The sequence below is a fragment of the Lemur catta genome, chromosome 4 (genome assembly GCF_020740605.2).
Source record: "Lemur catta isolate mLemCat1 chromosome 4, mLemCat1.pri, whole genome shotgun sequence".
NCBI classification, from domain to species: domain Eukaryota; kingdom Metazoa; phylum Chordata; class Mammalia; order Primates; family Lemuridae; genus Lemur; species Lemur catta.
In genome coordinates this window covers 6,820,563-6,847,639 of record NC_059131.1, presented here as the reverse complement: position 1 = coordinate 6,847,639, position 27,077 = coordinate 6,820,563, and the positions used below count along the sequence as shown (strand labels likewise).

Below are 27,077 nucleotides of genomic sequence, written 5' to 3'. Positions count from 1 at the left end.
TTTTCTATTTTTTACAATATGGGGTATCGCTATGTTGCCCAGGCTGGTCTTAAACTCTTGGCCTCAAGCAGTCCTCCCACTTCAGCCTCCCAAAGTGCTAGGATTACAGCCGTGAGCTGCTGTGCCCAACTTATTTAATTTTCTTAACCCTGGAAGGGGTTGTGGCATGTTTTGAATCAGTTCAAAATACAGTTAAATAGATATGTTTCTTTTCTTAATGTCATTAGTTCAACTTTCAACTTTTATGGTTGTTTTCAGTAGCTATAAAATTGTCAGTAAAATCTTTATTCAATTTAAAATGAAAAGTTTTTAGTGATGTCAAATATCTTTGACAGGAAGGAAAATTGAATTTTCATAGCTAACATGGCTATATATATCGTCCTCAGTTTTGGAAACTATAAGTTACAGTTTATCCTTTTGCCTATGGTGGTCATTTATCATCTGTTTGGGGACAATGTAATTTTAGAATGTATTTTCTCTAAATATTGATAAATTTGCCTTTAAATAGCATCTGTAAATTTTTAAGATACTTTTTGCAGGTACAGTAAAGTTAATTTTATTTATTTATTCATAGAGATGGGGTCTTGCTATGTTGCCCAGGCTGATCTCAAACTCTTAGGCTCAAGTGATCCTCCCACCTCAACCTTTCAAGTAGCTGGGACTACAGGCATGTGCTACTGTGCCTGGCTTAAAGTTAGATTTATACAAGGAGTTTATCAAACCTTGTATAGTTGTGGGGTTATTAAAATGTGTTTCTAAGTGAAATAGGAAATTGCTCATTGAGGTTACTGTACACCTGTACACGGCTCTATTTATGAAGTATTGGTGCCAGGTAAATGAAAGGTTTGCTTCAAGTCTTCCAGTTAGAAGGTAAGATTTGCAGAAAAGCTATCAGGATGCAAGGAGGTGTTAAGGAACCAATGAAGAGTTTTGATTCTTAATCACGGTGGAGAGTATGTGTGTTGAGAGAAAGTGAAGGTGAGATCAGAGTTTTTCTTGCTTTGCCTGTTCTAGTGATGATGAAATAAACCCTTTATCTAGAAATCCAAACAAACAAATTTTTTGTTTTGTTTTCAGATTGTCTTCTTACATAATGATAGATATATTGAATTTCACTCACAATCAGGTTTTTACTACAAAACCAGAATACCCAAGTTTGGGAGAGATTTCTCTTACCACTATCCATCCTGTGACTTGTACTTCGTTGGTGCAAGGTATTGGATCTAATTACTTTTTGCTTTCTCCTTCCCATCCTCCTAAAACAATCAGGTTCTATTCTTAAATTTCTTGTACATTTTGTCTATTTAGATAGCTTGCTTTAATAAAAAGCTGATATGTGGCTATTATAAAAAAAAAACCTTAGACAACAAGGGATAAATTTCCTATTTTCTACATATCGATGTATTTTATTTCTAAGTGGTATTATTGTACTATTTTAACACTTGTTTAATAAAATCTTTTCTGATGTTAAAAATATTTGTGATAGTTACGTGTCACAGTGCTTAAATCAGGAAATACTGATGGGGAATGTATCAGCCTGTTCAGTATAGCCCAGTTGCCACAATGTATGGGACATAACATTATTTTATTTTCCTGTTATTTCCCAGATTTCTGTTTACATCCCATAACTTATAGCTCCTGCTTTAAGTTTGTTCAATATCAGTGATGAATTTTTATCTGGATCATTTTGTGATTAAGGTCATATGTGGTTATGGACTCTAGTTAAAAAAAAATTGGGGAGAGGGCTTTAAAGAGTAATACATGATCCCTGCCTTTAAGTTGCTTAAAGGGTATAGTTCCTAAGTGGTTGACTCATGTAGGGATTACATCTCTGGCTTCTGTTAGCATGGTGCTCTAAATCTGGAGAGATACACAGATAACCTAGTAGGGGAATATTGGTGGTGATGTCAGTTTCTTAGCCCAGTTGCATGGTATTCTAAAACTTTTTATTCTTAAATGCTACCTTTTTTATGATTATAAAAATAATACATATTCATTTTAGAAAATTGGGAAAATATAGAAAAATATAAAGAAGAAAAAATTCATCCATCATTATGCCACCCAGAGAGAATCCTTATTAGCATTTTATTATTTCCTTGTAGTCTTATATACATATGTAGATGTGTTATATATGCTTTTGGATCTCACATTCTCCATGTTATTTGTAAATAATTGCTTAATGACTTCATAGTATTTCCTTGGCACATGAGTGATTTAAATCACTTTTATGTATGAATAAATTCACAAATAAGGAGAATATTTTTTAGGTTTAGAATAAATTTTTGCATCAGTTTTACAAAGGGAAGTAATGGCGTATGAGTGATATATATATATATATATATATATTTCTAAAATTTATATTTATTTAAAATTTCATTGTATTTGCCAGTTTTTTTTTTTTTTTTTTTTTTGAGACAGAGTCTCACAGTCTCACTCTGTCACACAGTCTGGAGTGCAGTGGAGTCATCATAGCTCACTGCAACCTCCAATTCTTGGGGTCAAGCAATCCTCCAGCCTCAGGCTCCTGAGTAGCTGGAACTACAGGTGCACATCACCGCGCCTGGCTAATTTTTTCTATTTTTGGTAGAGACGGGGTCTTGCTGTTGCTCAGGCTGGTTTCAAACTCCTTACCTCAAGCCATCTTCCCGCCTTGGCATCCCAGAGTGCTAAGATTACAGGTGTGAGCCACCTCGCCTGGCCAGTTTATCAAATTTTTAACTTTCTTTATTACTTTTCAGTTCTGAAGTTTATAGGTTAAATTTGGAACAAGGACGATACCTGAATCCTCTACAGACTGATGCTGCGTGAGTATTGCTGTATTTATTTTGACCAGGAGATGGAGCCAGATGCTCAATTTGTTACGATATAGCATACAGTATTGCATTTAAGCAGAACTCTGGGCAACTTAGTTAAAAAGAATACTGTTAAATTTTTTCTTAAGCAAAAAAATTCAATGAAAGACCTGGTTATTTCTTAAAAATTAAAAAAATACCCCAAATTTTTAAAAGTCACTTTAAAAATACTCAGTTTATTATTTGCAATGTTCATTAAATTTTATTCATGGTCTTGTTTTATGATATTTTCTCCTGTGGAGAAATTTTGAATTAACTTGGAGTGCCATTTTTATTTTTTATGTTTTTTTGAGACACAGTCTTGTTCTGTTGCCCAGACTAGAGTGCTGTGGCATCAGCCTAGCTCATAGCAACCTCAAACTCCTACGCTCAAGCAATCCTCTTGAGCAGCTGGGACTACAGGCACGCATCACCACGCCTGGCTAATTTTTTCTATTTTTAGTAGAGATGGGGTCTTGATGTTGCTCAGGCTGGTCTTGAACTCCTGAGCTCAAGCAGTCCTCCCACCTCAGCCTCCCAGAGTGGTAGGATTACAGACGTGAGCCATTATGCCTGGCCTGAGTGCCATTTTTAAATGTTTATTTTTTATGTTTGTGCTAGCAGATCTTTAAGGTTTTGTTTTGTTTTTGAGATGGGGTCTCACTTTGTTACCCAGGCTGGAGTGCAGTGGTGAAATCATAGCTTACTGCAGCTTCAAACTCTTGGGCTCTAGTCATCTGCCTTCTTCAGCCACCAAAATTGCTGAGATTATATAGGTTTGAGCCACTGGGCCCAGCCCCCTTTAAGGTTTTTTGCTTTCCTTTTTAGACCTACATTATGGTCTACATTTATGTTTTATTCAAAAAGAAATTCTTTTTGTTTTTGTTTTGAGACAGGGTCTTGCTCTGTTGCTGAGCTACAGTGCAGCGGTGTCACCATAGCTCACTGCAATTTCATATTCCTACTCTCGAGCAATCCTCCCACCTCAGCCTCCTGAGTAGCTAGGACTACAGGCTTGTACCACCATGCTCAGCTACTTTTTTTTTTCTCTATTTTTTGTAGAAATGGTGTCTCACTATGTTGTTCAGGCTGGTCTTGAACTTCTGGCCTCAAGTGATCCCCCCACCTCAGCCTCTGAATTAGGATTATGAAGCTGGATTATGAAACAGGATTAGGAATCCTGAAGCTAGGATTATGGATGTGAGCCACTTTGGTCCGCCGAGAAATTCTTTAGGAACGTATCTTGTCATCAATACCATCATATAACAAATATTAATAATAATGATAATAGTGAAAGCACTTACTGTGTGCCAGGCATTATTCAGCCATTTTACTTCTATTAACTCATTTTAGACTTACAACAGATTTTTGTGCTAAATACCCTTTAACACATAGGGCAGCTGAGGCTCTGGTGAAGTAGTTTGCCCAAGGCTATACAATTCGTAAATATGGAAGCTGGATTACTTCTGATCTGTGTAGATAAAGTTTATTGAGGCTGGGCGTGGTGGCTCACAGCTGTAATCCTAGCACTCTGGGAGGCCCAGGCAGGAGGATCATTCAAGGTCAGGAATTCGAGATCAGCCTGAGCAAGAGCAAGACCCCGTCTCTACTAAAAAATAGAAAGAAATTATCTGGACAACTAAAAATATATAGAAAAAATTAGCTGGGCATGGTGGCACATGCCTGTAGTCCCAGCGACTTGGGAGGCTGAGGCAATAGGATCGCTTGAGCTCAGGAGTTTGAGGTTGCTGTGAGCTAGGCTGATGCCACGGCACTCTAGCCTGGGCAACAGAGTGAGACTCTGTCTCAAAAAAAGAAAAAAAAAAAAGTTTATTGAATTTTCCTTGTTGCTTTGAGAGGATTTTTAAAGGTTGGAAGAACATATAAAAATCAAGGAAACGCTTGAGATTTTTTTTTGTTTCATGTTGGCTTGAAATACTTTTATTTCCTTTAAAAAACTTGCAGTAACTTCACAATGCATTATTACATAATAAAATCTGCTCTTTAGCTGAATAATTTCCTATTTATAATAACAGCTATTATTTATCAAGTGTCTTCTATACTCTGGACACTGCTGAACATTTTGCAGTTTTTTTCATTTAATCCTCACAATAACCCCAAGAGGTAAGTGAAATATCTATTTTACAGAGAAAGAAAACTGAGATCAGCTATTCAGCTCAAGCTTGTCAAGTCTCAAGATGGTCATAGCTATAGCCTGCATTCTTTTAAGAATGTTTCATTTCCTTGGAAGACAATATATTGAAAAAATGCACTGTCCCTTTCTTCTCATGGTGGTGGAGTAGTATTTCAGAAGGAAGTACTTCCTTGTTTGTCACCTAGCAGGTAGAGTGTCACCCTGGGGATCAGAAACTCTGGTGACTGTGAGCCACATGATTAATCCTTTCATGCTTTGGTGTTTTTCATTTGCAGATTAGTGAGAGAGAATCTGCATGTCTTGTTTCTCCATAGAATTTGGGTTGACTGTTTACTTAGAAAGTTTATTTAATACCCCATTCCCTCCTAAATTAGATGCTAACTAATACTTTCTCTCTTATTGCTTTACTGTATTAGGGAGAATAATGTTTGTGACATAAATTCGGTTCATGGCTTGTTTGCCACAGGAACAGTAGAGGTATGTATGCATTGACTTTTTTAAAAAGATTATTTGTTTTACATTTGATAATGGAGTTTTTATTTAAAGATAGGTTTGCTTGATTCCTTAAAGCAGGATGATAAGGAGACGATAGTCTCTGGTTTGCTTTTTGTATGGAAAACTTACCTGTCCACACAAAGACCTGGTTATTCTACTGCTACAGACTGTTTCCCCTGTGCATCAGATTTGGCACACATTTATGTTGCCCTCGGGAACTAGACAGGAAGATGTAAGTAGCTGAGCACAGCCCACCATTACTCCTGGATTGCCATATCCAGGGGACCCCTGCAGACAGCCCCGCTTGTTCTTAATGGGAGGCAATATGCCTCGGAGTCTCAACTCTCTCACCTATTAGATTAGTTTTATGACTGTGAATTAGTTACTTTCCCTGAGGCTTAGTTTCCTAACAGGTGAAATGGCGATAATACTACTTACCTTGCCAACTTTATAGAGGTGTGGGTGAGAATCACATTAAATCACCTATATGAAAACAGTATAAACTCTAATAGTGTACAGGATAGTGATTTGTACATCCAGTGCAGTAGCATTCCATAAATGTCGAAGTGAACATACACATTTTTCTTTTAAACTAAAATATCTTTGAATCAGTCATTTATACATGTCAAGAATTTTTTTAGATTTGCATTTTTCCGCTTACAATAATTATATTAATACTCATAGTAAAAATAAAATGCAGATTTGTCAGAAGCATATGATAAAAAAAAGATGTCCTGTTGTACCTTCTAGTCACCAAATTCTATACCTTAGAGGTAACTCTTTAATGGTTTCGGTAGTATCCTTTTAGATTTTTTCCTAAGTATTACATATAAATATACATATGTATACATATGTATTTTTTAAAGTTTTTTATAAAAATGAATTATAGTCTACCATAGTTCTCCATCTGCTTTTTTTTAAATATAACAGTATATAATGTACATCTTTGTATGTTGGTACTAATAATTACTTGCCCTGCTAAACTATTTTTTTTTTTTTTTTTTGAGACAGAGTCTCGCTTTGTTGCCCAGGCTAGAATGAGTGCCGTGGCGTCAGCCTAGCTCACAGCAACCTCAGACTCCTGGGCTTAAGCGATCCTACTGCCTCAGCCTCCCGAGTAGCTGGGACTACAGGCATGCGCCACTATGCCCGGCTAATTTTTTCTATATAGATTTTTAGTTGGCCATATAATTTCTTTCTATTTTTAGTAGAGATGGGGTCTCGCTCTTGCTCAAGCTGGTCTCGAACTCCTGACCTCGAGCAATCCACCCGCCTCGGCCTCCCAGAGTGCTAGGATTACAGGCATGAGCCACCGCGCCCAGCCTAAACTAATTTTTTTAATTGATGGATAGGATTCTACTGTTTGAATGTACTATAATTTATTAAACCAATTTCATATGGATGAAATTAAGGTTTTTTTACTCATTATTTTTATGTCAAGAGATTTAAGATTTGAAATGGGACACATGAGGTTGATCTAACATATATAAAATTATATTGAATGTGTTATAATATCATTATGTCTACATCAGACCAATGAAGGAGTCCCTTGGTAATCATTTTACTTGAGATTACCAAGGGGAAATTTCTAAACAGTTTCCTTGTGAAAAAAAAAAATTTTTTTTTTAAGATAGTCACCCAGGCTGGAGTGTAGTGGCATAAGCGTAGCTCACTGTAGCCTGGAACTCCTAGGTTCAAGTGATTCTCTTGGTTTAGCCTCCTGAGTAGCTGGGACTACATACAAGTACACACCACCGTACTTAGCTAATTTTTAAATTTTTTGTAGAGATGAGGTCTCGCTATGTTGCCCAGGCTGGTCTGGAACTCCTGGCCTCAAGCGATCCTCCTGTCTTGGCCTTCCTAACTGTGGTGATTACAGGGGTAAGCCCCACAGCTGGTGAGAAAATAGTTTTTAAATAGAGTCCTTACAGAGCAGTCCAGGCTAGATATTGGAAATGTGCTCTCCAAGAGAAGTGATGTTTAGAATGGGCATTAGTAGCTGTTTCAAGACCAACCCTGGGACATGTTGAGGGGGAAGTAGCTAGGGCTATCCAAAGGCTGGGCTTCCTGAAATTCCTTAATTTTCAGGGGCTTGCAATTTGATAAGCATAGTCAGATCAGACTTAAAAAAATTCATTTTCACATTAATTTTGATACTATATGTCAGATTTTGGTTCCTTCTATGACAGTTATAATATTGTTGTCAAACTCAGGCAGTAAGTGTTTGTATTTTGTGCTTTTTGAAGTGCATTGAGTGGAGGTTTTGCAATAGTAGAAACATTCAAATTTCTGTAATAAAAAATAAGCGTGCTTAAAAAACTATTTTGTGTGTACTCTGGGATTTATCTGTGTACCCATTTTTGGTTTTGGAATGCGACTTTTCTTTTTTATGTCCATAAAGTCTATTAACTTATTTTGAAAAGACATAGAAGACGAGGCCATTTGAAATTACCTACTGCACGTTTTATAAGATTTCTCTTCCTTTATTCATCTATGCCACATACATATTTGTAATAATATTAAAAGATTAATGAGACCAAAACCTCCATAAATATATTCAAGGTTTTGCTTTTAAGGTGGTTAATATATTAAACAAATTTTAAAAATCTTTGTGTAATTCTTTTATCATTACAAGATCAAATGATAGAGAAGGGTACAAAGTGAGAGATGTGTAATTCCCTTATGCCCTGTTCTCCTGTTTGCGTAGGTAAAAACTATTAATCATTTGTTCTGTATCCTCTCAGAGTTTCCTCTGTTTATACAAACATTTTTTTAAAAAGACAAATGGTATCATACTTTTTAAAAAAAATAAATTGCTTTTTTGTGGACATGATTCTAGTACACATTTGTCTGCATCATTCTTTGTAATGGCCAATGTTCTGTTAAATGGATGTACTGTAGTTGTTCCCTTGCTCTGTTGTTTGCAGTTCTTTTTTTCATTTTAAAAATTTTGCCCCAGCCTTTTATTTTAAAAAATTCACATCGTTGGAAGAGTTCAATAATCACTTATATATGTTTTGCACATTTGCTTTCTTTCTTTTTTTATAAAAATGTGTATGTGTGTATATATAAAAAATGTGTTTTGGAAACATTTGAAAATAAGTTGCTGATATTATAGCATTTCATCCCTAAATACTTCAAAATGGATTTCTTAAAAAAAAGGACTCTCTCCTATTAAATCTTAGTACCATTATCATTACTAAGAAATTTAATATTGATACAATAATTTTTTTTTTTTTTTAAGTGGCAGGGTCTCACTGTCGCCTAGGCTGTGCTGGAGTGCAGTGGTGTAATTATAGCTCACTACAACCTTCAACTCCTGGACTCGAGTGAGCCTCCTGCCTCAGCCTCCCAAGTAGCTGGGACTACAGGCATGCGCCACCATATCTAGCTAACTTTTAATTTTTTTGTAGAGATGGGGGTCTCACTATGTTGTTCAGGCTGGTCTCCAACTCCTGGCCTCAAGTGATCCTCCTACCTTGGTCTCTCAAAGTGCTGGGATTATACACTTGAGCCACCATGCCCAGCAATAATGTTATATATTAAATACCTAATATTGATACAATAATATTTAAATATTTAAAATTTCCCAGTTATATCAAAATATCTTTCAATCCAGGGTCCAGAGTCCATTGAGGGATCATGCATTGCATTTGGGACCTTTTTATTACTTTGTTTTTTTTTCTTTTTTTAATTATGAAATAATTTAGCTCATGGTAAAACACTTAAACAATACTAAAGAGGGAATAAGGTAAAAAGTTAAATTTTTGTTTCCTATGAGATAATCAATGTCAATAAGGCTTATTTTTGTATGTGTTTGAAATTTTTCTAGTAGCAGCTTTTATTTAAAATTATTTTTTGTTTGCTTAGGGTCGAGTGGAGTGCTGGGACCCGAGAACTCGAAGTAGAGTTGGCTTACTAGACTGCGCATTAAGTAGTGTCACAGCAGATTCAGAGTAAGTAGAAATTGTTCATCAACTTTTTTCTTTTTTAGAGTCAGAGTATCGCTGTATCTCCTGGGCTGGAATGCAGTGGAGCAATCATAGCTTACTGCAACCTCCTGGGCTCAAGCGATCCTCCTGCCTTAAGCACCCAAGTTCTCTGGGACCACAGATGTGTGCCGCCATGCCTGGCTAAGTTCATCAACTTTTAATTTAAGTAAATGTATCAATACTCAATTAAAATAAATTGCTAAAGGATAAAACTCTTAAGGTTTATATTGAAGTTATACTTTCTGTGATTGTTTCACATAAAAATCTTCTGTAAAAGCTCTCTAGTAGGTAAGCCAGGTAGAATTTCTTTCTAAAGTATGCTATATAGAATGCCTTATTTCTTTACTTGCTGTGGAATTTTGTTAAAACAAATGCACTGCAGGAATTTGTATTCCAATTTTGTAGGATCTGGTGGTAGAACCAGGAGTCCACCACTCCAGTTAACAGGCAGAAAGGTGTGCTTTGAATTCTAAGGCTGAATGAAGCAAGTGTTTTTGATTTTTTTCTTATTCCTGTTTGCCTAACAATTAGAAAAATAATACTAGTTGGGGTATGAAAACCTCTGAAACAAAGTAGAGGCTTGAATTAAGTAAAAGTCCACTCTTTCCCATTCACCAGAGTGGTTGTTATTTCACAATTTTGTACATCTCCTTCAGAAATTTTTCTGTGCTCTTGTTGACACATAGACGGACATACCAGTCTCTTAGATAAATCCTTGATATGGGATTATTTGCTGCAGTCAGTTCTGGAATGTCTTCTCTCCGGACTCTGGATATTCATAGTACTGTGATTTTATCAGCATGTACTCATTGCAGTTGGTCATAGTCTTATCATAGATGAGATGGAATGTTTAATGGCTAACAGGCTGTGAACCTTCTTCCGTGAATCATTATAAAATTTTGTGTGTATTTTTGTGGGGGAGAGAGGAATTCATAGTTCTTTCCTTTAAAAAATAGTTTATGTGAAGCATCCTTGACCTAGAAAAAAAATTAAGAATCACTGAATTAGAAAGATGTCTGCATTTTTTTCTATGTGGTAAATAAAGAATAAATATGGTTTTTTCATCTTTTAATCATGATATTTAATGTGAACAGAGGACAGTTTTTCTCCTGATTATTACTGAGTTTGTTTTGATTTTTTTAGACAGGGTCTTGCTCTGTCACCCAGGCTGGAGTACAGTGGTATGATCATAGCTCACTATAACTTAAAACTCCTGGGCCTAAGTGATCCTCCTGGCTCAGCCTCCTAAGTAGGTAGGACTACAGGTACACACCACCACTCCTGGCTAAGTTTTTAAATTTTTTTTGTAGAGACAGATTCTTGCAAAGTTGCCCAAGCTAGGCTCAAACTCTTTAGGCTAAAGCAATTCACTCGCCTCAGTCCCCCCAGAGTGCTGGGATTATAGGTATGAGCCATTGTGACTGGCCTAGTACTGAGTTTTATTAAAGTAATACTAACAAACAACTTCATTAGTCATGGTAGTATATTAAACTTTTAATTAAAATTAAAATTTTAAATTGTAAATTTCACTCATTCTACATTTGCTAATAGAATAAGCCAATGGAAAATGCATATCATATATCAATATCATATTGGCATGAAAGAAAATGAATCAGAAGCCTGCTTATTTTTATAAAGTAGGAAATCAGTTGTAAGTGAAAGATATTTATCCACTTCCTAGGAAGCAGAGAGGTTAATTTTCTTCTATTCTTAAACATTGACTTGTCTTTGAATTAAAATAGACTTGGGTCTGGTACAAGTTCCGTCATTAATTTTCTCATCTTGGAGAAGTCACTTAGGAAAAACAGGCTGGCAGGAGTCATTTGCAGTATGTTTTAAGGCTACTTCTACTTTAAATTTAGTTACTACAATAGAAGTGACATTGTAGAAAATTTAAGGAAGAAATGTGAAAAAAATAATTTCAACTGTGGTCTTTAGAAACTTGAGACTTTTTATTCTATTGAATTTTTTTAAATAGAATATTGATTCACAAACATTTTTTAGTGGCTCTTCTGTCCTTGGAGGTGGGTCATTTTCCAGCTGTCATGATGGTATTTATTTTGTTTATTTTTTAAAAAATGATTTTATTATTTTAAAATAATGATTTATACTTAGTATAGAAAAGATGCTCAGCAGTTTCAGAAATACAAAAGCGAGTAAAAATGGCTTCTGTGTACAAACAAGATGTAATTTAGGTAACCAGACCCCTATTGGTGCTTGAAGGAGTTGTAGTTTTCATTATTAGATGTCCATTTAAAATTTTATGATTATATTCTGAGGAAAAATTTTTAGAACCTGAATTTCTATGTTAAGCAGCATACATGTTTTTAAGGCTTTTGTTACATTGCTAAATTGTCTTACAGAAAACTAACATCAGTTTAAATGGCTACCCACATGCTTAGAGTGTACATTCTCTCAACTGTCCTCAGCCCAGGCCATCCATCACAGCATTGTTAATAATCTTAAAGTCAGAGCCAGGTGTGATAGCTCACGCCTGTGGTACTAGCTATTTGGGAGGCTCAGGTGGGAGGATTGCTTGAGCTCAGGAGCTTGAGGTTGCAGTGAGCTATGATTGTGCCACTGCACTTCAGCCCAGGCGACAGAGTGAGACCCTGTCTCTAAAAAAATAAATAAATTCATTCATTCATTCATTCATGATGGGTACCTTAAAAAAAGAGAAATTAAAAAATAATAGTATTTTTTTTTTTTGGTACAGAGTCTTGCTCTTTTGCCCTGGCTAGAGTGCCATGGCATCAGCCGAGCTCACAGCAACCTCAAACTCCTGGGCTTAAGCAATCCTTCTGCCTCAGCCTCCTGAGTCGCTGGGACTACAGGCATCTGCCACCATGCCCGGCTAATTTTTTCTATATATTTTTAATTGTCCAGATAATTTCTTTCTATTTTTTAGTAGAGATGGGGTCTCACTCTTGCTCAGGCTGGTCTCGAACTCCTGATGTCGAGCGATCCTCCCGCCGTGGCCTCCCAGAGTGCTAGGATTATAGGCGTGAGCCACCGTGCCAGGCCCCAAAAATAATAGTATTAAAGTAAGCTGGGTGTGGTGGCTCACATCTGTAATCCCAGCTACTCAGGAGGCTGAGATGGGAGAATCACTTCAGGCCCTGAGTTCAAGAATAGCTGGGGCATCATAACAAGACCCCATCTCTAAAATATAATAACAATTAAAGTGTTAGAGCCTGAGGATATTGTCTAATAAAGCTTAGTAGAAATAGTAGCTAACAGATAATACTTTACATACACTAACTTATTTAATATAACAACCCCTTGCTGTAGGAACTGTTATTGTATTATATTTTACAGACGAAAACATATCCATTAATGGCATACATACTGTTCAGCCTTTAAGAATTATGTTGCAGAAGCTTATTTATTACTCAGGAAAGATATTCCAAATATACCTTCCCCTGCCCTCCCTGCCATTTTATCTCCCCTGCACATATGCCTTTAAGTGGAATAGCAAATCATACTGTTGCCTGTAGAGTTTTATCACATTTTTGTAAGAAAAACAATGAACATGTAAGCAGTTGTAGGAAAAAATTTGGATGTATACCAAAATGTTAAACATAGTTTTTCTTACTAATTCAATTTCAGGTGATTTTACTTGTTCACTTTTTTATGCTTAGCTTTATTTTTTTTCCTACATAACTTATAAGCTGTCACTTCTGTTATTTTACAAAGTTCAGGAAGGTGGGGCCAATACAATATGGGAAAGAATTAAGTGTAAATATTGAGTAGGGCAGGCAAGCCCTCATTATTTGGAGATGACATGATTGTCTGCCCAAGAAACTCAGTAGAATCAACTGTTAACCTCTAAGAATTAATATGAGAGTTAAATAAATGGGTTACAAAATGTGCAAAAACCAATGGCTTTGGCATTTACCAGCAATATCCAGTTAGAAAGATCCAATGGAAAACAGTTCTCATAACAACAAAAATTGTAAAATACTGAGGGATAAACTTAGTAAGTACATATATGAAGAAAATGACAAAATTTTATTAAGAAACAAAATTTGAATAAGTAGAAAAAATATGAGGGCTGTTGGGAAAGTATCCAGCCATGTAACCGTTCTCGTTATGTTAACAATGGATGGATACTTTCCGGACAGTCCTGATATATCACTATTGAAAAATGATTATAAAGTTCATTTTGAAGATTAAATGACTAAAAATGATGTGGATATGAGGTCTCCGGGTTCAGGACCGATGCTTCGGGGTAGTTACAGGTTGAGGCTTTAGGTGGCAGAAGAGACCTGATGATGCCAACAGAGGGGTGGGAACCTCAGGCCGTAGGGAAACATGTGGCCTTCCTGATCCTTAAATGGGGCTTTTTGACTAAATCCAAATTTTACGTAACAAATCCTTTATTAAAAGGGGCGCAGCAGAGAAAGATGAAGCTTGTCTTGCCTCCTTTGGTGCTTAAAAAAGAACAATCTTGAAATCAGAGGCTGCAGGTTCCCTACCCCATGCTGCTGCTCTTGGTTGGTAGATGAGGGGCATATTCTAATGTCATGGCCATACCATTCGTTCTGCCTTTGGTACTTTGAAAGGTTCTAGGGTCCTCATTTGGAGATTAGTCTTTTATTTTAGCTGGGAATGGCTGATTTTAAAATGGAAATGAATATACCCATGTACAAATATAAAATTGTTTCCTCTTAAGTAAAAAAGCAGGTGTTTCTGTAAATGTTTTATCCTAGCTTAATTAAAATGGAAGATAAAGGTAGATTATATTTGTGTATAAAACATTTTAAAATTTTGATTATGAAAGTTTGAATATAATTACCTTTTAAACATTCTAGAAGGCTACAAATATGATTTTTCCTGTTAGATTTGAAGTGAAGATTAGTAATGAACTTGTTACTTGAAAGGAGATTTGGCCATATATTCATAGAGCATGAATATTTTGCCTTTCAGGATAAACAGTTTACCAACAATCTCTGCTTTGAAATTTAATGGTGCCTTGACCATGGCAGTTGGAACATCCACAGGGCAGGTAAATATGTTTAATTTGGAAACTTCACATGTAAGTTGCTGTTGAGAGGCATGTATGTGTCGTGAGAAACATACTGTGAAAACAGAAAATGAGGCATTACAGTTTGGGTCAGAGTGGGGAGGGTACTCCAGACTGCTGGATTCTTCTGGCACCTTGAGAAATCTTGACTCTTATCTTAGTGGTTGGTCTGAGATGCTTTGGAGCTGGAGCTACAGTGAGGTAGGCCTCAGGCGTTCTCTTGATAGTGGTTTGGAACATTTTTCTTTGTGTATGGAACAGAATTCTGTCATCAGGCAAGTTTGTAATTCTGTCAGACTCCTACTCTTACAGATTCACAGTGGGTTTCGGTACATATTGAAGGCTCTGAGGAATTCCTGCAGACAAGAAATGTGTTTAGTAAATGTTTTCAAAAATTTATGTATTTGAGGAACCTTTTTTGACATAGTACCATTAACCCCATCCCATGCAGTGAGTGGCCAGCATTAGTGATGCTGGCCTAGGAGTACTTCTTTCTTCCCTTCTTTCCTTCAAGGCAGAGTCCACATGTTTCTCAGTCTCAAGAGGTCTGAGACTCTGCCTCTAGTAGATTGACTACTTCGTAATCATTTACTACATCTGTCACCTGAGACTGAGACCCAACTTCCCCAGCTTCCTTGCCTCCAGTGACAGGGACAGAAGAGATTCCTCCTTCTCCCGAGATGTCGTAGCCTTGCCACCACCTTTTGTTTTGAACCTGCCAGGACTGTTCCTCATTATGCCTTTCATTCTCATTTCCATCATCTGCTATGACAGGCCTGGTATGTAATAGGCCTCAGTATATATTTGTTAAATTTACAAATGAAACAAATTCTTATGGGCTTTCTTTTTGTTCTTTTCTTAGTATAGCTCAGTACTTCTCAAACTTAGTGTGCTTAAAAATTAATTACTGTCAGGGTGAATTCATAAAACTTTGCACTCTAAGGGTAATTTGAGAGATTTTTCTAGAGTACTGCTGGCCTACTTTAGGATCTTAGCACCCTGAGTAAGGGTATTCATTGTGTTCATAAAAAGGTAATGAAGCAAATGGCTGTCGTCATTCTAACTTTTAAATGTTTCTATTTATATTGTTTAAACGGAAATAACTTTTTTTTTTTCTTTTAGGTTTTATTATATGACCTTCGATCTGATAAGCCATTGCTAGTTAAGGATCACCAGTACGAGCTACCCATTAAATCAGTTCATTTCCAGGATTCCTTAGATTTGATTTTGTCTGCAGACTCTCGAATTATCAAAATGTGGAATAAGAACTCAGTATGTATTTTTTGTGGAAATTATTTCTTTCTTTATCTGAATATGTTCCTAATGTTCCTTTTCTTTTTTCTTCATTTTTTTTCATTTTTCTTTCATATATTCCGTTTCTTTTTGTTGCCTTTTTTGGATTATGGGGGTTCTTGAGAAAGAAACTGAGTGTCCATTTGGGAACTTAGTAGGAGGTCAGTTACTTCAGTATAGATAATATCCATATTTAGTTAAAGTGTCATTATTACTTTCTTTGTTAAAATGTTTCCCTGATTTGCTACAGCTGGCATGCATTTTAGATGTTAAGTTAGGGAGAGAGAAAAATCACCGTTTAGAAAAGTCAATTCTCACTTGAGCCCAGCAGTTCAAGGCTGCAATGCACCATGATCACACCTGTGAGTAGCCACTGTTCTCCATCCAGTCTGGGCAACACCACAAGACTCTGTCTCTTAAAAAAAAAATTGTTAAAAAAAGTTGATCCATGAGAAATTCCCCTAGATTTTGAGGCTCTCTCACAACTCTAGAAAAGTTATGAGTTACTAACTACATTTCCATATCAGTAGTATACTTCTCAATTTCATACCTTTTCCCCACCTCAAACAACTAGATTTCAGGAATGATACCTTTATAATAATTTCTAACAATTTTTTTAAGCAATATTTTCCTAAGAATATTTTTTGATATTTTCTCCCCTCAACTCCAAGTGATATTTGAAAGGTAATAAAATCCTCTATTGCTGATTTTAATTTGCCTTCTGCTTTTCATTTTTCACTTTAAAACCCAAGTATTTTGAGAGAACAGTAAAAGATGAGTTCATCAGATGAATGGGAAGATTGCATCCAGGATGGCATTTAAGACTTACGAACTACTTTTAAGAGTTCTTTGCGTTTAGTTAATTAGAAACTCAGCATCTTTCATTTTTTTTTAAAAAAGGGTCACTTTTAAAAAAATTCATATTTGAGGTGAAGTTGAATGGAAGATCCACTGGCCTCAGTGTTAATTGCTTAAGGGCAAACACTAGTCTTTTCCACAGGGGCTGCTTGTGCTGTGGGCACAGGTGCCCAGACAGCCCCGTCATAGTTCAGCCACCTGTCGTAATCTCTGGCTTCCTGGACCATTACTTTTTGTTTGTTTGTTTGTTTGTTTTAGAGACAGAGTCTCACTCTGTCACCCAGGCTAGACTGTATGGTGTCATTATAGTTTACTGCACCAAGCCCAGCTAAATTTTTTTTTTTTTTTTTATGGAGACAGGGTCTTTACACAGCAGTTGGTTATTGAGTTGTTTCCAGTTTATTTTCTTTATATGACATTGCCAAAAGTTGTTGTCCTTTAACTATTTCAATAATTCATTTTTGCTTACTATTTTAGGGGAAAATATTTACTTCTTTGGAGCCAGAACATGACCTTAATGATGTTTGTCTCTACCCCAACTCAGGTATGCATGCATTCTGTAGTGAATGATCATTCAGTGAGACAAATCTAGGCTATACGTTTTTGGGTTTTAAGTTCATTTTATTTCTTAAGATAGAGTTTGGCTTGGTCAGGACAATTCTTGGGTATTTTACTTACTTGGAAGAATTAAGAGCAGGAAGTCGTGTGGATGATTCAGAAAATGGCACTCTTAGTGACTCAGTCAGTCCTCAGCCCACCCAGCTATTAGTAGAAACTGGTAACAATATACAGGTAGGTGGCAGGCAAAATGCTATTTTAGTGTGCTCTTTTATGTGGTTAGTAATAGTGTGTGGAAATTAAGGATAAGGATTTGGAAAAGGCTGGAGTTGCCTGATGGTACACAGTTGGCTCATGAAGCCATGGGTTTTGGTATATTCTGTGGTATATGCTGTTCAGCAAATTACATGATAGATTTCCGAATTTAACGATACATTCAAGGCAAATCTATGAAGAATTTCAAGGTATGAGATAAGGATGAGAACAGTTCCTATGCTCAAGCAGTGTACCCTGAGGACAGACGTACACAGATCATTTTGATAGAAGGATACAAGGCAAAGCATGAAGAGTCTTGTCATATATATACAGACAGCACTGTGGCAACATGTTGGAGTGGTTTCACCTGGAGCACCCAGAGGATAGTGTCAAGAGGACTGATTTGCATCGTGCATGGAGTGCTGAGTGAGATTTGGCTAAACGGAGTTGGGGTCTGAGGTGATTCGCATGAGAGAACAGTGTCAGACTAGTAGAAAGGATGGGCATGTAGGATTTGTTTGGGGACGGGGAGGACCCTCATGTTCCTGTGCTCCGGTGGCTCTGGGGAGGCTGGCTGGGGTGCAGAGAGTGGCAGCTGAGGGAGGTCTGGGCATGATGTGCTGGCTCCTCTGGGCTCCGTTTGTGGTCAGAGAGGACAAGTCCAGACTGTTTTCCAGAAGGCGGGTTTATCTACTGTGGAAAGGCTAGGTTGGTTTTGAAGTAAAATGACTAGGAACCGATTGATATTCTGAGTTGAGATGGGAGCACAAGCAAGAGATGAAAGATTATTCTTTTTCTAACATTTGAGTATTAGGAGGTGATGGGACAGTGGCAGTGTGCAGCAGAGGGTCTCACCTGGCTGCCCATCAGAATCACCTGGACAGCTTTTAAAGGCCAGATTCCTTGACCTCATCCCAGGTATACTGACTCAGAGTTTCTGTGGAGAGGACCCAGAAGTGTGTATTTTAATACGCTGCTCAAGGGATTCTCGTGTAGCAAGCCCTGAACTGGCCCACATACTTGCACTTGGGAGCCCTGTCTTGTATACAGTAGAAATGTGGTCTCGAGATAAGCAGGTATGCAGATAGAAGGTTTTGAGACTTGTAAACAGAGATTATCCCATAAACAGTGGGAGTGAATGAGATTACCAATGGGGAAAGCTTGGAGTGAGACAAGAAGTAAGCAAGAGCTGGTTCCTTTTGGGGGAGAGTGTGGGGGAGGAGCTGAGAAACCCCATGGGAATGGACGGAACAACAGTAAAAGGACCCACAGTTTTTGAAGTACAGGAGAGATTCGGTGGGCATTACTCAGCAAGTATTAAGTGTTGTAGAAGTTAGGGCAGGAAAGAACTAAGATTTGTTGAATGCCACTGTGTTATCAATCTGGATGATGGATGCTGTAATATAAATTTATCATTTAATCTTTTTGTTACTCTGTGTAGTCAGTGGCCCACCATTTTTTTCTTTTTCCTTTCTCTCTGTTTTTTTCCTTAACTTTTTTTTTTTTTGAGGCAGTGTCTCACTCTGTCACCTGAGCTAGAGTGCAATGGTGTCATCATAGCTCACTGCAGCCTCAAACTCCTGGGCTCAATCGATTCTTCTGCCTCAGCCTCCAGAGTAGCTGAGACTACAGGCATGCGCCACCACTGCTGGCTATTTTTTCTATTTATGTAGAGACGGGGTCTCACTCTTGCTTAGGCTGGTCTCAAACTCCTAACCTCAAGTGATCCTCCTGCCTCAGCCTCCCAAAGTGCTAGGATAACAGGTGTGAACCTCTGTGCCCGGCCTTTCTTACCTCATAAGAGGTCAGAAAAACTGGGCAATTTGTTCAGGGTTGGTGACCCAGCTGTGTGGCAGAGCCACAGTTGGAATCCAGCCTTCCTGACTCAGGAGCCCTTGCTCATTCTAGTTACATGCTACTCTCCCGAGGAAGATGAGAAGATCTGAACCTTGTAATTCACATTTCACCTGTGATAGTTGAGAGGATTTTATCGTAATCATGGGGGTGAGGTCAAATTCTGTTGAGTTCATGAATAAATTTTAGATTGGGTCCTAGTTGAGGTATTGAAATGACCTACATTGGGGTCTGGGCTAAGTAGAAAGGTGAGTGAAGCAGGTAGAGTTGAGGTAGGAGTGAAGGTGCAGTGGTGGCGAAATACTTTCTTGTCTGGTGCTGTCCAATTTGGTGCCACTAGCCACACATGGCCATTGAGGTGTACTGTAAGTATGAGATACACACTGGATTTCATTGCCATTGTTAATGTGAAGTAGATCATTAATAATTTTTTTATATCAATTACATGTTGAAATGAAAATATTTTGGATATATTGGGTTAATAAAATATATTAAAATTAATTTCACCTGTTTCTTTTAATTTTTTTAATGTGGCTACTAAAATATTTTAAACCACGTATGTGGCTCACATATTTTCGTTGGACAGTACCGGAGAATCTGTAGTGGTTTAGGATGCTGGTAAGATACAAGGTGTTAATAGTGCTTGGGCCTGGTTCAGTGGAGTAGGGATTACTGAGGCTAGTTGGCTGCCTCAGTCTTCATTGTCACCAAGAACGAAGAGACACCCGCTGAAGCAGGTGCCAACCCTGTGGGCTGCTGTTCATACCAGGCTGCACTGCCAGCTGTAGACATGGTAGCACTTCTCCTGCACCGAGTGTAGCACTTGTGAGAAGAAAGACATTCTTCTCTTAACCAGAGACCCTTATTGCACCTAATAAAAATTGCAACCTTTTCCTAGTATTATTTTGTATCCCATCCATTTTCAGATTTCCCCAATTGTCCCCCAAAGGCCTTTTTTTAGCCTGTTTTTTTGAACGAGGATATAATTAAGGCTGTTATATTTAGCTATTGTATATCTTTAGTTTCTTTCAATCCAAAGTAGTTCCCCCATCTGTTTTTTTCTTTCTCTACAACATTGACTTTTCTAAGATCAGGCCAGTAGTCTTGTAGAATGTCCCTCATCCTGGATCTGTGTGATTGTTTCTCATGGTGGTGTTTAACTTGTTCCTCCACATTGTATTTTTCCTAAAATAGAAGTTAAGTCTAAAGTCTTAATTTGGTTTAGGTTAAATATTTCGGACAAGAGTAATGTGTCAGCTGCTGGGTTCTCGGATCTCATCTCATCAGATCATTACAAAGTAAAGTCTTCATTACAAAGTACAGTTTTCTGAAAAATAACAATTTTAAGAGCAATTTTTTGGACAGAGGAATGACTGTTACTGTCAAATAACTTAGAAGAGGTTAATCAAACATACAAAAGATAGCCCAATAATTTATCTCATAATATAGCAAGCACAGTGAGACAAATATCTTGCTGCTTCTCTGTGGCTTGGATCTGAGTGTGGTGCGTTCATGTGCTCTTTTCTTTGCTTTCCCACACCTTTTTCCCTCAACTCTCTTCTTTATGTTTTGTGCTTAATCATTATGGGCTTAATCATATTTTAGAAAAGCTGAAACCTTCTACTTTCTTTTTCTTCTCACTTACTCATTTTGTAGTAATTAAAGTCTAATCATGATTTTTGTTTTGTAATGTTTTTCTAATACTAAGACTGCTCAGAATATTGAGAAATGGTCCCGCCTTTCTGGCTTATTTCCCGGCCCTGCTCCTGTTGCTCATCCTGCTGCCTGTATAGCATCTGTACGTCGAGCAGCTGCTCCCGTGCAGGTCGGGGCACCTGCAGAGGCGGCGTGACTCTATGACTGGTGTGCATCAGAGTCACGGCACAGGGAGCTTGTAAAGCTTACGTGTGTCTGAGTCCCACTCCAGACATGTGGAATCAGCATCAGTGGTTTCAGAACCATTGATAGAAAGAAAAGAAGGTGGGCATTGGGCTTCAGAAAGACCTAATTGAGGCTTAATGAGGGCAATTATCCAGCCTCAGCTTTCTCACCTCCGTTGTCGGTGATTGGAGATTGCCTGTGCTGTTCAGTGTGAAGCAGCCTTTTCTTTATCAGTATCCTCCAAAGACACGGAAAACAACTGTTGGAGTCATCTGTAAATGTCCTTGGTGCCTTGTGTAGTAAGCTCACATGCCCCATACTTCTGTCCAAAGTTCAACATAGAGCAGGAGCGTCCCTGCCAGTCCCCTCTGGCACAGTTCTGTGCACACAGCCTGTCTCCTGAGCTGTTCAAGGCACTGACTGATACTATACGTTTTAGTGCAGTGCTTCTCAAACGTGTCTGGTGAAGGACCAGGATTTTGTTTTGTTTTTTTTCTTTGTTTTTAAATTTCTGATCCACTGCAGATTGATACTTTTGTAAAATACCATAAAAATGATCACATATTTGGATGTCACTGCAATGTTGAATTACTATACAGGTTTCTAAAATGCTTCCTTTCAATTGTTGCACTTATTTCCTGGCCTGGTTTTGCAGACTGGCCCTGGGAGCACGCTTTGAGTAGTACTGCTGCAGAGCACTGATTTTGTGTTGTGAGCTTCAGTGAGTCCTTTACCCCCCTGAAGCACACGCAGACGAGTAGTGATAGGTGCATGTTTCTAGGGAAGGTAGTGTTTTATCAAATTCTCTCACTGTATTATTATACTACATAGCACACTGTATACTGCACATTGTACGGTACTGTTTTATTTTGGAGGCACGTTCTTTTGACTCTAGGTGCTATCTTTTCTATCTCTTTAAAAATTTGCATTTTTATTGTGGAAACAATAATAAACACCAATATTAAAGGAAATTTAAAGGACAAAACCTTCCATCATGCCACAATCTCTTTACAAGAACTATTACTATTTTTATTAGAGAAATTCTTATTGTATTCATCCTGTGTTCATATGTTTTAAATTGTCCTCACGCTATGCATACAATTGTCTTTTGCTTTTAAGTTTGACATTATATTAAAATCATTTTAATGTTGCTATATGGTATTTATACTGACCCTTTTTAGTGGTTTACTATTTGATTGTGCAAGAAGTCTTCTGATTTTATCTTAGTTATTGGAGTCTTAGTGTCCCATATTACATGGGCTTTGGAGTCAATACACTGTCAGCTACTCTCGTTATTGGCTGTGTGGTGACCTTGAGCAAATGAGTTAACTTTCTGAGGCTATAAAGTACCTGGTGCAGTGCTCACACTGTGTTCTTCTCTTGCCTATATATTTCTGCTGAACTAAGTCTTTCTTTCACTGGTTTGACTTTTCTGTTTCTACTTGTTAGAAACTTCTGATACTCGTTGGGCTTTGTGAGGTTTGTTATTTTTCTCATTTATAATTGTTTTCAGCCCTAACCCTCCCCACTTTAGTATGGTAGCAGATCAGCTTGTATCATTGGCCATATATGGCCAAGTGAGGTCCTACTCCATTGTAGGAAACAATCGAGCTGGGTCCAGTTTGAATTCTTTTGTGTAATTAGATTCGAGCCCTTTCTACGGTTCCTTTGGTAGGTGTGGTTGTGGTTCATTGTTGAATATTCAGTGTTCAGCACTGAACCAGTGGAGACAGGCTTAGGAGATGTCTTCAGGAACCTTCTTTTTAGTTGTAACATGTTGCATTTATCCCCAAAACTTCTTCCTTAATAATGTCTGAAGGCTCTTGGAGAAAGTTGGGCAGTGCTGTTAGCAGAAGCCTGGGAGGCACAATCAGTAGATGTCATTTCCTCCCATGTAGACCTCAGTGAACATGCTGTGCCCAGGGTCAGGGAAAGTGCTGAGAGGAAAGGTTTTATGGGCTACAAGCTATGAAAAATAGCTCTGATTTTTGTTTTGATTTAATTTAGACTTGTATTCTTGCTTTTTTAAGGCTTCATTAAGTACTTTTAGATGTTTTTATGGGGCAGGGGTGTATATGTATTTTTGGTGACCCGTTGGTCCCAGTTCAGGGCTAGCTCATGCTTTTGAGTTATAGGCAAGGCGTGGTTTTGGTAAGATATCATTGAATCTCTGCTTTCTGCTTGAGGGGTAATTCGCTTTATTCACTCAGCATTTCATTTCTGTAACAGCATCAAATATTACCACTTTTAGAAGCTTTTGTATAAAAGGAAGGGCAACAAAAATTGTTTTCCTTAAACAATCAAATCATTGTCCTTAACATTTGGTGTATTTAATTATGATTATGTGATCTGATAATCTAAATGTCTTCCCTCTGTGGGTTCCTTTACTGTATTTTGGAAATAGATTTTTAAAATGAATATAATTTGGTTGGTCTGCAACAGTCTTTAAAAATAAGAGCTCTTGAGTTTGACTTTTAGCTGTAACATTCTCTCACTCGTCCCTTTGAGCTTTGTTTTTCTGATCAGTAAAATAGAGATAATATTTCTTATTTTAGAAGGTTGTCACACTTTCACTAAGATAATGTGTATTACAAAGGACTAGCTAAATGTTTGCTGACCTCAGTTTTATTTGAGGTACAGCAATCTGGAGAGAAGCTATGAGGAGTCTTGGTAGCTGCGTATTGCCACATTGGAGCTGCTTCTGAAAACTTGAAGGGGGAGTGTGTTGCAAAAGTGGCAAAGAAAAGAGAACAAGATTGCGATATTTGAATGCTTTGGGACTAAATTATTTAGTACCAAAGAATAATGAATTTATAGGTTACTGTTGCTCCTGGGGTTAAAAGGGGATCCTGTATTGAATGCCAGAGAGTTACTGCTTCCTTCAGTTTTGCTTTCTTATAATGCCGGTCCCAAGGAGAGGTTACTGTTGCTCCTGGGGTTAAAGGGGATCCTGTATTGAATGCCAGAGAGTTACTGCTTCCTTCAGTTTTGCTTTCTTATAATGCCCGTCCCAAGGAGACTACATTATTACTCACCCCGTTGGTTCAGTTAGTTAAAAATTCCTTTGTGGGAGAGCGAATGGTATAGTCAGGGCTCTTATGGTCGGTCCCCGTAGATCTTTCTGGTGTAGCTCCACATAGCATTTCCCATAGTCATTTATGTTTAATGCCAAAGTAAGGAATTTGCTGTGACATTTTGTGGGAAATGCTTTAACTTGTTTCTCTGATTCCTGATTAACAGAAGGAAGCCTTTCTTAACTTCTTCATTATTATTCTAATAAATTATGCACTGAAACTACATTTTATCTATGTGTTTGAAGATTAAAACTTTCCCCCTAAAAATGATGGCAAACTTTACGTAGACCTGAGCACCTTATGGTGGAAACTGCCTGCTCATTTACTTAACTAGTACAACCTGGTCATTTCACAGGTGGGGAGGTTGGCCTTTCTCAAGCTTGAGGTCCCCCATCTAGAGAGTCACGGACCAGAGCTCAGGACCTGCCTCCTGGGGCGCCCAGCTTCCAGGCTGGGCTCTTCTCCTGTACACCATGTACTGAGTACCTCAGGCATTTCAAAATGTAAAACAAATAGAAAGGATACTTTTTCCCCCCTATGTGTTTACCTTTTTCATTGTGTTTTATTTTTAGGAATGCTTCTTACTGCCAATGAAACCCCCAAGATGGGCATCTATTACATTCCAGTAAGTAATACAAATAAGAGTTATAATAAAAATAGGACAAGCAGAGATACTTTGTTTTTAAACTGGGTGTATTTAGAGACTTTGGGTCTACATGTGGCTATGTAAATTATACACAGTGGACTCACTTATAGGTTGAGTCCTGGAGCCAGTAAAATAATGCTTTCTTTTATGGCAATGTTTTATTGGTAACTATTTAGTACCATTGTTAAAATAGGTGTTAGAAATTAGTATTTATTCTTCAGATTTACGTTTGTTTTTTGTTTCCAAGTGTTTCAGAATCTTAAACTTTCAGCTATTAGTGATCAAGCAGTCTGATTCTAAAATAGAAGTCTGATGCTCTCTTCCAGTCATCTCACTGTAGTTTGTTTCTTTTAAGTTACATATGAAAGAAACCATTTCAGATCTACATGATCAGTATGACGTGTAGTTTACAATCTATTCTTTTTTTTCCTCCTTAGAGAATTCTTCTTTTCTTATATAGCCAGAAGCTTCACCACCTTTGCCTTTTAGTTTATAACAGGAAAGAAACAGAGAAATGTAATCTCCTAAACAGAAAAATACATAGTGTACAGTTGGCATTGGATTACTTTATAATCAGTAAACATCTCCCTTATCTGAGCTTTGAGGAGGAGAGTCAGGTGAGGGGCATTGAAGATAAGAGCTTGAGGGAGGTGAACTCTCCATAACCACTGTCAGCCTCCAGTTATGAAAATTCTTCCTATTTATGATAGTCCTTTTGAAATAGCTCAGCTATGTGTGTATTTCCAAAACAAAGGGTTCTGCTCACTGTTGACTTTCTGTGGTGTCAGGAAACTGGTATGTTGTTGAAACTGCTTTGAGATATTTCTTTTGATTGATAGTGAAATGAAGGCCATTCAAGTAGGAATCATTGTAGTTTTCCTAAGTTGCCATTTGTTCCTTTTCCAGTCCTTGTTCCAGACTCTCACAGATGCTGCTTCTATATTCCTTTCAGTTCATCCATCTTTCCTTGTATTCATTTGTTGAATAAATATTACGGATTGTATCAACTGTATGTCAGGCACTGTGCTGTATGCTGGCAGTATAAGTGTCCAGGGCACTACCCCTTGCTGCGAGGAGTTACCGTTAGGGAATAAAACAAGAAAGTAGGTGATTTCAATTCAATGTGGTGAATGCCATGACAGGAGTAGGGAAGGGAACTTTGAGAGCACATAGGAGGGAACACCTTGCACCCAGTGTGGCTGAGAGCTGGTGGGAAGTGTGAGGGGTGCTGAGAGAGTGACTTCCAAGGAGGGGCCTGAGCAGTGGTTATGTAGCCTGGATGACGGGGTGGGGTGGGGTGGCGTGCAGAATGGGAAAAGGATCTTGACAGTAAAGGGAACAGCGTGTGCAGAGCCTAGGGAGAAATCAACTCAGGTGGCTGAGTATGGGGTCTGGGGTTTAAGAGCCAGATCAGGAAGGGTCTCATGAGTCAGGTATGGGAATGTAGGACAGGGAGTCCTGGCAGAGCCATAGCCAGGAGAGTGATAGGATCAGGTTTACATTTTGGAAAGATTCTTTTTGCTGCCACAAGGCGATTGGATTAGGTAGGATCTAATCCAGAATCAACAAGAACAGACTGTGGCACTCTACAGATAGATGATAGTGCCTGCGTTGCCTGTGCCAGGCCTCCTCTTTTGAGTTCTGGGATCATCCAATCTGGCAGGCAGTAGTTTCAGCGAGTTTGTTATCCTCCAACTGCCCAGTGGTGTGTCTCAGAGGTGTTCACTGGGAAAGACTGGTATAGAACACCAGAAGTATCTTCCCTCAGAGCAGCACTGTATAGGCTTCTCCCAGTTTCTGCCCCTTTGGGGAACGTTGTCAAAAGAGCAGAACAAATCAGCTTACCTTGCCTCCCTAACCTTTATGTCCCGAGAGAGGTCTCTTTCATCTTCCTCTTGGGATTACTTACTGTGTTTTGATCTTCAGCAACTGCCCATTGATGCCTTGGATCTTAGATCCCTTCCCCATGTCAAAAGTAGATAGAACCAACTAGTGGAAGGGTGAGAAACACTCTGAGATGGAGTGCAGACGGAGGAGGAAATAGAGAAGGAACTGCAGGCCGGAGAGCTTCATCGTGGGGTGGGAGCAGTTCTGAAGACTATTGCAGTAAGGCTGTTGTAGGGGCTGGTGTGAAGATGGTGGCAGTGAGGATGGAGGGT

The 27,077-nt window shown here is 38.1% G+C and overlaps 1 protein-coding gene across 2 annotated transcripts in view; it reads left to right on the top strand.

Annotated features, from left to right (window-relative positions):
• Positions 1-27,077, top strand: part of NOL10 (nucleolar protein 10) — a 95,478-nt gene that overhangs the window by 12,047 nt on the left and 56,354 nt on the right. For both annotated transcript variants that reach the window (XM_045549036.1, XM_045549038.1), the window contains 8 exons: positions 1,078-1,214; positions 2,739-2,804; positions 5,403-5,463; positions 9,352-9,437; positions 14,403-14,481; positions 15,622-15,771; positions 17,128-17,194; positions 24,845-24,897. In XM_045549036.1, the coding sequence (XP_045404992.1) occupies positions 1,078-1,214; positions 2,739-2,804; positions 5,403-5,463; positions 9,352-9,437; positions 14,403-14,481; positions 15,622-15,771; positions 17,128-17,194; positions 24,845-24,897 (699 nt within the window). The remainder of the gene's footprint in view (positions 1-1,077; positions 1,215-2,738; positions 2,805-5,402; positions 5,464-9,351; positions 9,438-14,402; positions 14,482-15,621; positions 15,772-17,127; positions 17,195-24,844; positions 24,898-27,077) is intronic.